Below are 14,396 nucleotides of genomic sequence, written 5' to 3' on the forward strand. Positions count from 1 at the left end.
TCAAGATTGTTTGATTTCTTTCCTCGTTTGTTAGGTAGCTATTGTTTTTGTGTTTGTCTGGCTTTATCGGTGTAGATTTAGGAGAAGGTAGTCTGGCTATCAGCTGTATAAAATGAAAAAAAATTCTCTCTATATATTTAATAGTACTATGAATGCTAAGTCGATTTGCAAAAACATTCTAATAGAGGAATGTCCAGTACAATCGTACAAATAAGAATATATGTATCAAATAGTACAGCGCATGGAGACGAATAAGCAACTCCGCATAGCCGAACGATTATCTTTTGTCAGGTTGGTTAGCACATAGCTAATTAATAAGCTGATTGAACGACGGGCTAAATTTTATTCATCTTACAAAGATTTTTCATGTGCGACAATTACACATTTTTTGGTTGCTTGGAGTTTCATGTGTTCATACATAATTTCTCTTCGCGAATCTCGATGGTTAGGACATAGCAGATGGTTGAAGAATCTCTATATTCGATATATGCTTGGACCAGACACTACGTTTATAATGTAGCAGATGGTTGAAGAATATCAAAATAAGGAAAAAGATTCTCAAACTAGTTTTAGTAGTAAAGAGATTTACAAGCAAAGCAAAAACAAAACTACAAAGAAAAGTAAAACACTGATGAAGAGGTTAATTATAAACTGAAACATCCAATTCCTTTATGCCTTATTGCTTATTCTCTGGTTGACAAAACTCTACTCCTAACTCCTCTTTGCACTACTCATGAACACCAAGATTCATGGCTACAGAGAAAACTTAATCGAGTGAATACGAATATGATATGATCCTAAAAAATTATAGTAATAGTAACACAATTAAACACTACTGATGTTGCTATAAAATTAGCCAATTAGAAAAACGAAAAAGAACATAGAAATTAAAAATATTTAAGAGAAATAGGAAGATAGATTGTGAGGAAGATATTACTAGAGAATGGCGTAGGAAAAAAGAAAGACAGTAAAAGGCATTTGAGCAAAGTGAACGACCCAATTCAAGTAGTATTACTACATCTACTGACACACTAATTCTGTTTTCAAACGTACACTGCTCATGAAAACACTTGTCAGAACTGCTTTCGACTCAAACGATGACTTCAGCAATTTCAGCGCCTGCAAAAGAATAGTAGTATTAATATCTAATGTAAGAACACTGTTCAACAGATAAAATGTACATAGGTACCCTATGATAACATATAGGGAACTGTACGAAAAAAGAAATTTATGTAACTACATGTACATAAATAAAATCCAAATAGAAGTGACTTACCTCTTCCTTACCAAACTCTACCATTTCCTCCTGCAAAAAATCAACATTCATGACATTAAAATACTTGTTAAGACCGGTAATGGTAGAAATGGCGGAGACAGGCTTAACAACCAAGTCATCCATCACCATGTATCTCATCACATTCTGAACAAAACCACCTTTGGCCGGATAAACTCCCTTCTCTATCGGCGGAGCAACATATCTCATCATTCTTGTCATAGCTTGCCATTGACAGTTTGGACATTTAGCACTAGGGTCATCGGTAGCATAAGCACACTTGTCGGTACAATTATAAACAACCCTTTGAATCGGAACGTCATTAAGCAGTTGAAGAGGAACTAATGAGATTCTGTAAGGACACTCAGGTTTTAAAATCATATCCTTAGACTGAATATAGGTGTCGCTCATATTCTCTACGCTTTCGTAGATGTTATGCAAGCACCCCTTCATTCCTTTTTCCGTAAGAAGCTTTGTGACTACGCCCACTGGCAGCGTAAGAATGTGAAACAGGAAATCAACAAAATCCTTTTCAACCTCAGCAAAGAGCACTTTTTTAGCCTTGGTGTCAATCAAAAGCTTCAAGCTCAATTTGGTCTCATCAGTCGCCATTTCGCTAGTAAAGCACTCAAGCAATTTTAACAAAGTAGCCTAAGAGTTACCAATCAAGAATCTCTTCGTTGATCACAAAATGTATCGAATATAAGTAGCATGCAATTAATTAATACTTCATCACTCCCTCTCTTTAAAACAAATTCTCCAAGGACTCCATCAACAGATAGTCTTCTATCTTCAGTGAACTTCTCGATTCTTCAGAATTTTATATGAAGTGAAAACTCCTTCTGCACACGGGATTCTTCAGGATTTGTGAAGAAGTGACTCTCCTTCTTCAAATAGAACTCCTTTTTCAACTCAACTTCCTTTCCCTTATCATCAAGTATTTGAATCAAATCCAACTTCTTCTATTTCTCACACGTGATCAGTAATTTGAATTTTCCAGCTGCACCATTTGAACTGATCCTGATTCTAAAATCCTTTATCTAGTAGACTTGCACTCTTGATCTTGTCATATCAGTGGAACACTTCTTCTATCAATTTGTTTCATTCGTCTTGTCATTCATCAAAACTTCAAAGCTCCAACATTTACATCACAAATTGAGTGAGTCATGTTTTCGCGTTTCATTCAGTTTGCAGAATATGTCAATATTGTCTGGGTTCCTTCTCTTTTTTAGTAGGGATGGAATTCTTTTGTACAGAAAAAGGATTATGACAATTTTTATTTTGCGGTTTCCCTGTTTTTATCAGTGTAGAATAATGAGAAGCTATTCTGGCTATCAGTCATGTAAAATGCAACAAAACTCTATATATCTTAAAGAAGTCTAATGCTTAGTCGATTTGCAAAAACTTTCTTATACATTCGCCAAGAGGAATGCACAGCACAATTGTACAAATAAGAGAATCTATGTACTATCAAATACTATTGCGCAAGGAGCCGAATAAGCAACTCCACAAAGCCAAACGATTGATTTTTCTCTTGCTAGTTAGCACATAAATATGGGTCATTAATAGGCTGACTGGACGATGCGCTAAAGTTTATTCCACTTTCCATGATTTTTCATGTACAACGACCACATCGTATCAGTAATATTTTTCACTATAACAGCACATTTGGGCTCAAGCCCAATTTGAACAATATTTGGTTGCTTGGAGTTCCATCTCGGCATCAACTAATCTAAATTCAATATCGTCTAAGCAAGTAAAATAAGGAAAGAGATTCTCAAACTAGATTTGGTAGTACTACTTGATAAGCAATGCACAACTGGAACTACAAACAAAAATAAACCACTAAAATAATGAAAAAGATTCTCAAACTAGATTTAGTAGTATTACTGAGATTGATAAGCAATGCACAACTGGAACTACAAACAAAAATAAACCACTAATTAAGAGGAAAGCTATAAACAGAAACAACCAATTCCTTTATGCCATATTCTCTGTTTTACAAAGCTCTACTCTTCTTTGCATTGCTCATGAAGACACTTGTCAGAACTGTTTTCGACTCAAACGATGCCTTTAACAACTTCAGCGCCTGCATAACAATAAGAGTTACATTAAGAACATCTCCAAACAAAACCAAGAAACAAAGAAATATCATTAAATTGATTACCTCTCCCATTCCAAAATTAACAACTTTCTTCTTCAGTACACCAACATCCTTGACATTGAACTTGTTGAGAAGGGTAATACTAGAAATGGTTGACATAGGCTTAACGACCAAGTCATCCATCACCATGTACGTCACCACGTCCTTCACAAAACCCCCTGCTGCTGCCACAGCTCCAACCGCTGTAGGCGGAGCAACATACGTCAACCTTCTTGACATATATGAATTACAGCCTGTACAGATAGCACTAGGGCCATCAGAAACAGTTAAGTGATTGTAGCTGGAACATGTATAAAAGGACTTATGTGTCGCCGGAACATCAGTAATTGATAGAAAAGGAACGGGAGCGACACCCGTTACTGATGACTTGGGTTTTAGAAGGATATCCTTAGACTGAATATAGGAGTCGTTTAGATTCTCAACGCTGTCATAGAGTTCAGGCAAGCATCCATAGTTCATCCCTTTTCTCTTAAGAAGCCTAATGACAGTGGCCACAGGCAATGAGAGAATGTAAAACAGGAAATCCACACCAACTCTTATCAGCCTCAGCAAACAGTACTTTTTTAGCCTTAGTGTCAACCAATAGCTTCATGCTCAGGTGGGTCTTTGAAGTCGTCATTATGGGGAATTTTCATGTATACTGGGCTTTCAGGACCAACGCTTTTATAGTCACAATTGCTTCATCGTCATAGTAAACTAACAGTCATCAAATTAATTCTTCTAGTTCAAACGTCAATCAAGAATATCATTTTCATTAATCTTAATTATAATAAAATTGAGAATTGAAAAAGTTGCAATGAATAATTCAATGTATCAGATATTATCTCGTCCAAATCAAGACACGCACACCTCAAAACGTTGAGAACTTAAGGGGTCGCAAAAAAAAAGTTGTCATTACTGTTCTCTAGCCAGAAAAGTGAATCGTTAATTATGATTCCGTCATGCTGATAAATGCTGCCAGTCTCGTTCAAGGTTTAGTTTTAGGCAATTTAAATCTTTCCTTTCCTTTTAGTTGGCACTAATCCTAAAAATATATTTTTATTTACTTCACTCTCATGAATTAATAGAATTTTATCACTTCTTTCCCATACTACCTTAATATAAGTAGATAACTAAATGAAAATAGTACGAGTCAAATTTAGAGTTACAGAGCATCATTAACAAGATTAATTTAGTAAAAAATTTAAATTTTATGTTCTGTCAATATAAAAAATATTTTGCACTATTAAGTAAACATGGAGTAAAATTCCTCATATTGGCACTCAACTCAGGGAAATATCTCAATAAAGTTATTTATCTTTTTTTTGTTCCAATAATATCATTGAACTTTATGCATTTTCCTTAAAAATCAATAATTGCTAAAAATGACTTAAAAGATGAGAGAAAAAATAATCAAAAAGTCCCTTAAGTTTGAACTTTGAATTTAAATGATCCTTGTTAGTTAACAATACGAAATATCAATAACTTTTCAACTATAAAACTTAGTGAGTATAATCTTCTTCAACTTCTAAATGTGATATTAAATTTAACGGCGTCCACAAAAAATTACAATTAAAATTGTTAGAAATAAACTTATATGTACGGTATTTATTTGAAAACTTAGGAGTTCAATAATAAAATAATATTCTATGTTTATTCATTTTAGGATTAATCTTTATTTTTGATAAAATAATTCAAGTTAGTTGTTAGTTTCTTCTACTCCAAATTATTGACAAAAAAAATTATAATTCATAGTTGCAAATAAAAAAAAATAGGGTCTCTAGCTAGTAGAAAAACATATATAAATGATTTAAAAGATTTTTATTTAAAAAAATAATGCATATTAACGGATACCATGATAATAACGTCAATCATTCACTATCAAATAAAATTAGGTGATTCTATATAACCATTTCGCAACTTAAAAATGTTTTAAGATTTCCATATTATTTTTATCAATCTTGTGATAATATTTCAGAGAAAATTATATCGCCTCGTCAACTTGACTGTAAAAACTGAACACATTTACCAATTTGGACAATAAATATACTTCTTATTTATTTCATTTAAAATATAACTACCTATTTTAAGCTCTAATTTAATAATCTTTGTCTTTTTAATTCATTTTTAATATTATGATTTGTTTCTTTTTAAATTATATTATGTACTTATTGATAAAATATATTAAAAACTAATTTAAGAAGTACAAAAGTAAAAATAATTGGAGGCCTATTAATATTTCATGTAAAAAATAAGGAATATTTAAATTCAAATTTCAAAATTGATGGGCTATTGTGGCCATTTTTTGAGTCACTTTTAACCGTTATTAGTTTGTAAGAAAAATGCACAAAATTGAATGGTATTATTGGAACAAAAAAAAGACAAATGACTTTAGTGGGTCATTTTGCTAAGTTAAGTGACAATATAAGGAATTGACCTATTATTACAACTTACCCAATTCACTCTCGTCACATACTGTACTATCTCTCAATTTCCCCTCGTCTTAAGTAGGGGTGGGCATGATATGGTATATATCGAATTACCATACTAAATCAAAATTTTTGATACCGTGATTTTTGGTATTATGGTATTTGGTATGTTATATGGTATACATTTTAAATTTTTTTGATATATGGTATGATATACGATACCGAAATATCGAAATATATATAGTTACATAAGTAACTTATATATATATATATATGCACACACACAAAAAAATTCTTAGTATTAGTTTAAAAATGTTTAGACTTTGAAACTTTCGTTACTCTATATATAGATTGAAATGTTTTTTGGTGTAATTGACTAATAAAATGAATTGTTTGTACTTCTTTTTCAATATTTCTACATGTGTAATGCATTTTTATGATACAATTAAGACATGCTCTTGAAAAGTCAAAGTAATAATACTCTAGTATACGAGTATATATTGTAAAAGTTAAAACAAACTATGGTTACCGATTACCATACTGTAAAATACCGAAATCAAACGTCAAAATACCGAACCATACCGAATTAATATGATATGGTAATGGTATAATATTTTTAAAAATCGAATACCGAAATTATCATACCGAAGTTTCAAATACGATACCATACTATACCATACCATGCCTACCTTTAGTCTTAAGAATTCATTGAAAATGCGGACATATTATATTGAACAGGGTATTCTTATGCAAAAATTAGCTCATTGATCCATCCAAGTTTGACTTCATCAAAAATCTAGATAACTACTGCTACTGCTACGAATGCATTACCAATGAACAATTCTTCTCATCTATAAAAGTTGCGGCCATTTTTTCTCGTTTCAGTTAGTTTGCAAACTATCCACTTTTTCTTGGTCCTTTTCTTTTTGGCACTTAATAAGTGCACAAAGCCTATTTTAGTGTTTTTTTTATATGACATAGAATGATTCTTTTTTTAGTTGCAGGGCATTCTTTGGATTCGGACTCAAAATGTGCTAAAGTTTATTCAACTTTTCATGATTTTTCATGTACAACGATCACATTTTTTTTAAATATTAGTCAAACATACGTGCTTTGCACGTGTGTCTTGCATTAATCAATAATATTTTTTTATAAAAAAATAAATTATGTGTGTATGTTAGAGTATTATGTAAACAATTTTTTAAAAGAATACATAAAACTTTTAAGATAAAAACTATACTTAAAAAAAAATATAATAACTCATCACCACATCTTTTCTCATTCCTTATTCTTCAAAAAGTAATTTGTCAAAATCACTTTAACCTATTTTTGTTTATGATTCTCAATTTATAAAAATTCAAATTCAAAAAAATTTTCTTAAAAGAAAATCACCAAACTATAAAATTTTTTATTTTTCTTTCATAAATTATTTAAAATATTTATTTCAAATAAACCTAAACACTTAATTCTAAACTATTGACGTGACTAAATATTTTAAAGTAACTATAATACTACTTTTGTTTTTGGTAAATAAACATTGTATTTAAGACTTTACTATTTCAGACTTTCTCTATATTACTTTTTTTTTTATTTGTGTGTTTTACTATACTTTATTTTACAATATGCATTATGGAATTAGTAACACCTTTTTTCCGTGAAGAAATAAATTATTAAAATAATAATTTTATTTTGTTGAGCTAAAGTTATTAATTTTCTACTATCATATATTTTAGGATTCTTTAATTATTAAGTATAGAGAAAATCACAAAGTCATAGTCTAACATATAAAATTGTTTCAGTATTCAGTATTCAACTTTCAGTATTGATTTTCCAGTTATAAACCTTATGACATTTTCAGCCTAACTTCCGCATTTATGTCAGTTACATTGTTATTATAGAGTTATAATTATTCAGTGCTCACAATAGGTACCAGTAATGAGTTAGCTGGTGGTCCTTCGGGGTCGTTAGCACCATGTAGCGTTCAAGGTACAGACTCAGGGTGTTACAAAATCTCAAAAGAAAAGATGAAAAATGAGCAAAATGAGCTCAAAACTGCTATAAATAGTGCAGAAGAATTTGCACAGCTTTCCCCCTTCTGGACAGACTTCAACGAGGTGCCCAAAATTTGTTCGGAGTTTGATATATGCAAATGAACTATGTAACCACTCTAAATTCGATGCTCCAGACTCGAATATCATAATTTTCCAAATCGAGGGTCAAAATGAGATTTAAAAGCTGTAAAATTACACCAAATATGTTATCATCCTAGAATCGATATTTCAAATATGCTAGTGAAGTTGGATTTTGCATCCGAGGTCGTTTTAGTAAAATATGGGTCCTACATCCATATTTTCGATTTTTCAACTTTCCGATCAATGGGTCAAAATGAGCTTGGGTGTATTGAGACCCGAACCAAAGGTCTACCTATCCTAAAATTAATATTTTGGATCTGTTGGTGCAGTTGAAATTTGCATTCGAGATTGTTTCGCTGAAGTTTTCGCCCGGGTGCCATTTGAAACTAACAAAGACTTAAAAACAGGGAATTGGCTCTAAAAATTAAATGAACTGCCCGATAACAAAACCGTTAGTCCCAATAAGTTATAAATGACTTGGGGTATCTATGGAGAAGCTCAAACGGTAGAAATAAGCATAAATATAAAAAATGACCTGAAGGGTCATTACATTTATGGCAGGAAGTGTAGATCTCCTTTGGGTGGTTTGAGCTTAGTGAGGTGGATATGTTTGGCCTGGATTTGGTTTATTAGGTTATGGAAAAGGTGAAGGTGATTTGGGATAGACTTAAGGATGCCCAAAGTCACCAAAATTCCTATGCGGATGTAAGGCGTAGAGACTTAGAGTTTAAGGTTATAGAGGGTTTTCCTAAAGGTGTCTCCTATGAAAGGAGTAATGAGGTTTAGGAAAAAAAGAGAAGCCCAGTCCACGGTATGTTGGTCCTTATGTGGTTCTGAGATGGGCTGGTAATGTGGCATATGAATTAGAGTTGCCTTCTAGTTTGAGCTCTATTCATCCGGTATTCCACGTCGCTATGTTGAGAAAGTCTATAAGTGATGCTTCATCGGTTGTTCCTTTGGAAGGATTGGATAATTTGGATTTTCTGTCTTATAAAGAGATCCTGATTGAAATCTTGGATTGGTAGGTTTATCGATTGCGGACCAAGGATGGGGCCTCGGTTAAGGTTCTATGGCGGAACCATAAGGTGGAAGAGGATACATGGGAAGCAAAAGAGGATATGAATTCCAAGTATCTGCATTTGTTTTCTACTTTGGATATTCGTAAGGAAGGTATGTGTTCTTGATCACATATTTCTTTTAGGTCTTTGTTAAGGAAAGGTTGATTTTCTTGCATCTTTGTTTTTTGTCTTGAAGGTAAGAGTAGAGGCATCTAAAGAATGTAAATAGTGCTTTTACTACCTTGTTTGTCATTTAGGGATGAATGATCCTAGTGGGGGAGACTGAAAAACCCTGTGTTTTGATCTTTAGAAATTTCCTGGGTTTTGGACTTACTGAAAATCATACAACTTAAGGTACTAGTCGTCTGTTGTGATATAATTTAGTTAGTCTTGGTCGTATCTTAGACAGTGTGAGTTGGTTGGTTACTATCCAAGGTACGATTGGGTCATACTAGTCATACCCTAGGGTACGAGTGCTATGTTGAAAATCGTATGTTGTCCAGTATTGGATGGTTGGTTTTTTTTTCTGGAATGGATACGGTTTATGGGTACCAATCAAATGATTGGGTAGGAGTGGGAATTAAGAGTCGTAGGTTGGTCAGTATGGGGGTGAGATTCTACTTAGGATACGAGTGGTGGGTACCACTAATACCCTAGGGTATGGGTCGTGTGGTGGGTCGTACCTTCTTGCGGGATTTTTATGCAGTTTAGATTGGGTGTATTCTGAATATTTTGCCTTATAACTCCATGGGAACCCACAACTTATAACTCTATTGGGATATCATTTACCCTAATATGCTAATCTTAAGCACTTAGAAACTCTCTCAAAATCTCTCAAGGCTCTTAGGTTAAACAAAAGCTAGGGTTTCCTTCAAGGTGGTCAATTGAGGCTCATAGGGGTGATTTTTTCTCGTCTTCTTCGTAATATAAGGCATGTTACGCAACCTCATTGTTGGTTCAAACTAAAAGCATATTTTATGAATTATTTTCATGGCTTAATTGTTGTATGATTTTGGGTTTTCAAATATATGTTGGGGGTTTGGTTATAATGGCTGGTTATGGTTTTCACATGTCTTTTACTTATGGCTTTCATATTATAATGATGGTTTGAACATTTGGTTGCATAGGAATGGTTAATTGGTACTTGGTTTGGCTTTGAAAATACTATGCCCTCAAGATGTTTGATAAAATGCTTATAAGAATGCTTTTACTATATTATTGGACTTTAATGTAACTATTGCATGTTACAACTTGGTAATGGAACCCTAAATGGTACAAATGGTTTAAATGGTTTGGAATGGTTATTTGGTAACGTCTTGGTTGTCATGGTTATGGTTAATTGAAAATCCTTGTGGGGTACTAGGGAATCCCCCAAGTAAACATGATAATTAACATCTTGTGGGGTACATGGGAATCCCTCAAGCAACTAAATAATGTAATCTATGGGTACATGGGAATCATTACTTCTCAAAATGATTGGGTAATGACATTGCTTGCAAGCTATAGTCGGTATGACGATACCACTACTTATAGCCTTAGTTAATAATGAATGGAATAGTGGTTTGGTTATACGATAATAGTTTTAATTGGGCAATAATGGCAGGGTATGATAGCTAACCATAAAGATGTGAGTCCAATGAACGGACACTGAAAACTCATGTTTGCCGATATGAGGATTGGTCATGGTGACCATATATGATACTTACAGGGTACACGGAAATCCCGTGGGTACACTTTTACATATGTATCATGTAGGGCAAAGGGTGCACCAAAATCCCCTACCCCTATTGTATCTCTGGTTCATGTGGTTACATGCATCGAGGCCCGTTCAGACGGTTACACTGGACTCATATAGCCCTTGGGCTGTTCTAGGGTGGTTAAGCTTCACATACCTAGGTTAATGGTTTTAAAAGCATGCTAAACCCAGTTTTCTTTCCCAGCATGGATGAATATATGTGTGTGTGGTTGTGGATGCATATGGTTGGTTTACTTGGTTTTAAAGGTTGGCATTATTTTATCCTTATCCTGAGTACTTTTTAGCGCTTACCCGCTAGCCCGTCTTCGGGTGGATGCATCCCCACGCGATGCAGGAACCGGCCATACCACTCCTTCCGCTCAGTGATCGAATCCGGGATCAACTGTTGGATTAAAGTGGTGAGCTTCCATACATCTAAAAGTCTCCCTTTAATATCATGGATGTTTTTACATACTTTGGCTATTTTATGGATATTGGTTTTGGCTATGGTTGGGGGCATGTCCCAACCAGATATTGTTTTTCTTTTGGTTAGAGGCTTTGTGGAACTACTATGGGTTGGAATGGGAGGTATCGGTAGTGGTGTTATCCTTAGTATTGGCATTGGTATTGGGGATGATACCATTTGATTATATTTATGATTGTTACATCCTATTATGTTATATTATGGGCATGGATTTGGTTGTTATACCGATTAGGTTGTGATTGTTGGTTGGCATTGGATGGTTGGACTTGCTTGGGTTGGTCACACTTATAGACCAATCCCAGAGTCTAAAATTATACAAAAATGCTATCTTGTTATATGTTCGGAATTCATCCGACTCAGGGTATATGTTGGTTGTTTAGGTTGGGAATCGTGTGTGGTCTCCAGTCCTGGCTAGACTTGAGATGCCCATTACGACAAGGCCTCAGTTTGGGTCATGTTATATACGCAAACAAACTATGTAACCACACTAAATTTGATGCTCCTGGCTCAATGTTAATATAAGAATTTTGCAACCAAGGGTCAAAATGAGATTTAAAGACCATAAACCCACACCAACCATGTTGCCATCCTAAAATTGATGTTTCGGATCTGCTACAGTCTGTTCAATCATCCATCACAAGGATCAAATGATAATCCAAAAGTTCAAAATAAGGCTCTAGAAGCCACCAAAAATCACAATATTGCATGAATGGTACTAAAATGCATAGGAAATCGTGCCTACCACCCCCATACTCCAAAAATACCACAACGCAACTACAAGGAGGGGTAAGATAGTCAAATGACATAAAATTACAAATTTCACATATTTCTTTCAAAATTCAGGTCATTACATAACTAAAAATCTAATTCATCCTTGAACTAAAAGCATAAGAAAAACATGAAACAACAAAGAGTTGGGAATAAGAACTATACATATTTGACTCGACCTCCCAAGTAGCCTCGTCTATAGGTTGATGTCGCCACTGGACATCAACCACAGGATCACTCTAGGTGCAACCTCTTCATATCCCTAGCCAATACGGAGATTGGCTTCTCAACAAAAGACAACCGCTTATCTAACTGATGGGATTAACTATATATATCTATCCATGCTAACTAATCTTTCCATAACAAGTGAGGCCTAACAACTGGTGTCTTAACAAGTGATGGAAATTCAATACCTTTAGTCGATTAATTGAGATAAGTTATGCATCAAAGGAATTTCCATATCAGGGAGTCAAGTGAACAAATGGTAGTTGATACTTCGTTGAAAGTTTAATAAGCCATAAAAACTCTATACATACACATAACAAACTATCCCTTATTTTAATAGGGATACTACAGATGCATCCTTAGATGTTAGGTTAGGTCAAGTACATATATCTTTGGATCTCCTCTCTATTATTGCATTTAACAAGACTAGGCATCAAAACATGCATTCATATAGAGTCATTTGAGTGATACTCTTACCTGCTTTATTTCTAACAAATACCTTTTTTTTTTAACCAAAACTACTCTCTACATGTATTCTAATACGTAAAATAGCCTAGATAATCACTACTTAGGTCTAACCAGTCAATATCCCTTTTCAACCTTAAGTTGTAGTCACATACTAATCCTCTATATCCAAAACACAATAGGAACCAAGTTTACACATACTCTTATATAGAACAACTGGAAATGCTTATCCTAGAGTTTTCTAACAACAAAAGGAATCTTTCATATTATTGGTACCTAGTTGGGGTGGTTATGCACACATACCTTATAAAAATCTAATTACTAAAATCTAGAATAATATTTAGTAGGTATTTGGTCATTATCAACTAATTAGGGGTATCCCTAGTAATACTAGCACATTGACACCTTTCAGACTATGCTACTGGCCTTTTTCAACTAATACAAAACTAGTTCAGTAGATTCAATTTTCAAAATGTGTGCAACTATAAAACCCTATATATTTATTAGCAAATACTAAGGATGCATTTATTTTTCTTAAGATTCAAAGATCTGAATCTGAATGCATATCTAAATGATTAAGATGTTATCTCTAGATCTGAAAACTGAATGATTAAGACTGTTTGTTTTTCAATATTTGAATGTGCAAAAAAATTGAGTTGTGTATCTAATAAAATAAAAAATACAATTCAAATAAAATACTAATTATATATCAGAAAAGTATGTAATTTAATACAACAAAATTATTATTTGATTGAAAAAAATATTTATGTTTGTTAGTGATAGTAGAGATGGTTTATAATGGTGGTTGCAGTGACAATGATTGATGTTAATAATTAGTACTATTGGTGGCGATAGTTGTGCTAGTTGGTATTGTAGTGACTGTTATGATGGTAGCGGTTGATAGTTGTATGGTGGTTGTGATGTGACGTTGCTTGATGTTAGTAGTTGGAGGTGTTGATTGTGATGGCTGAAAAATGAATACATGTTGGTTTGACAATGTGTTGATGCTAGTTAGAGATGTTGTTAGTTGTGATGGTGGAGATGGTTGTTAGTAGAGATAAATTATAGCGATGGTAATGGTTGAAGTGATGGTAGATGTGTCGTTACTAGTTACAATGGTGGCGGCGGCCAAAGAATGTGTGGAGGTTGTGATGTATTACTGGTAGTTATCGGTGGTTCTAGTTGTGATAGATGAGTTGGTCGATAGTAGGGATTGATTGGTAGTGGTTGATGATGGTGGTGGTGTTGACGGAGGTGAATATAATTAGAATAATAGAGGTAGTAGGTGTGGTAGTGGTTGGTAGCAATATTCATTGTTGATGGTGGTTATGATGGTGAAGGTGATTGGTGGTGGTGGGTGGGTGTTGACAACGATGGAGGTGACAGAGGTGGTTAGTGGTGGTGACTGATGATTATGAATAGAGTAGCGGTGAATATTATCCTACACCAGAATACCTCTTCAGACCTATTAAGACTTGATTCTAGATCTGAATGATTAAGACCTATTCAAACTCATTAAGAGTTAAATATTAATATAAAACAAATGCACTTAATGGTCTGAAGTCTGAACCATTCAGATTCAGACCTTCATTAAGTGCAAACAAATGAGCCCTAAATGTCCTTCAAAGGATTAAATCCTATCTATTGAAGGATATGGAGGAAACCTCAGACTCAAGAACCATTC

At 33.8% G+C, this 14,396-nt stretch overlaps 1 protein-coding gene across 1 annotated transcript; it reads right to left on the minus strand.

The window, feature by feature from the left end:
• Positions 1 to 811: 811 nt before the first annotated feature.
• Positions 812 to 1,999, minus strand: LOC107852994. Its single transcript, XM_016698028.2, has 2 exons — positions 1,277 to 1,999; positions 812 to 1,119 (listed from the first exon to the last, which is right to left on the minus strand). The coding sequence occupies exons 1-2, from the start codon at positions 1,883 to 1,885 to the stop codon at positions 1,021 to 1,023; spliced, it is 708 nt and encodes a 235-aa protein (XP_016553514.2). The 5' UTR covers positions 1,886 to 1,999; the 3' UTR covers positions 812 to 1,020.
• Positions 2,000 to 14,396: the final 12,397 nt, after the last annotated feature.

The sequence above is a fragment of the Capsicum annuum genome, chromosome 6, assembly GCF_002878395.1.
Source record: "Capsicum annuum cultivar UCD-10X-F1 chromosome 6, UCD10Xv1.1, whole genome shotgun sequence".
NCBI classification, from domain to species: Eukaryota; Viridiplantae; Streptophyta; class Magnoliopsida; order Solanales; family Solanaceae; genus Capsicum; species Capsicum annuum.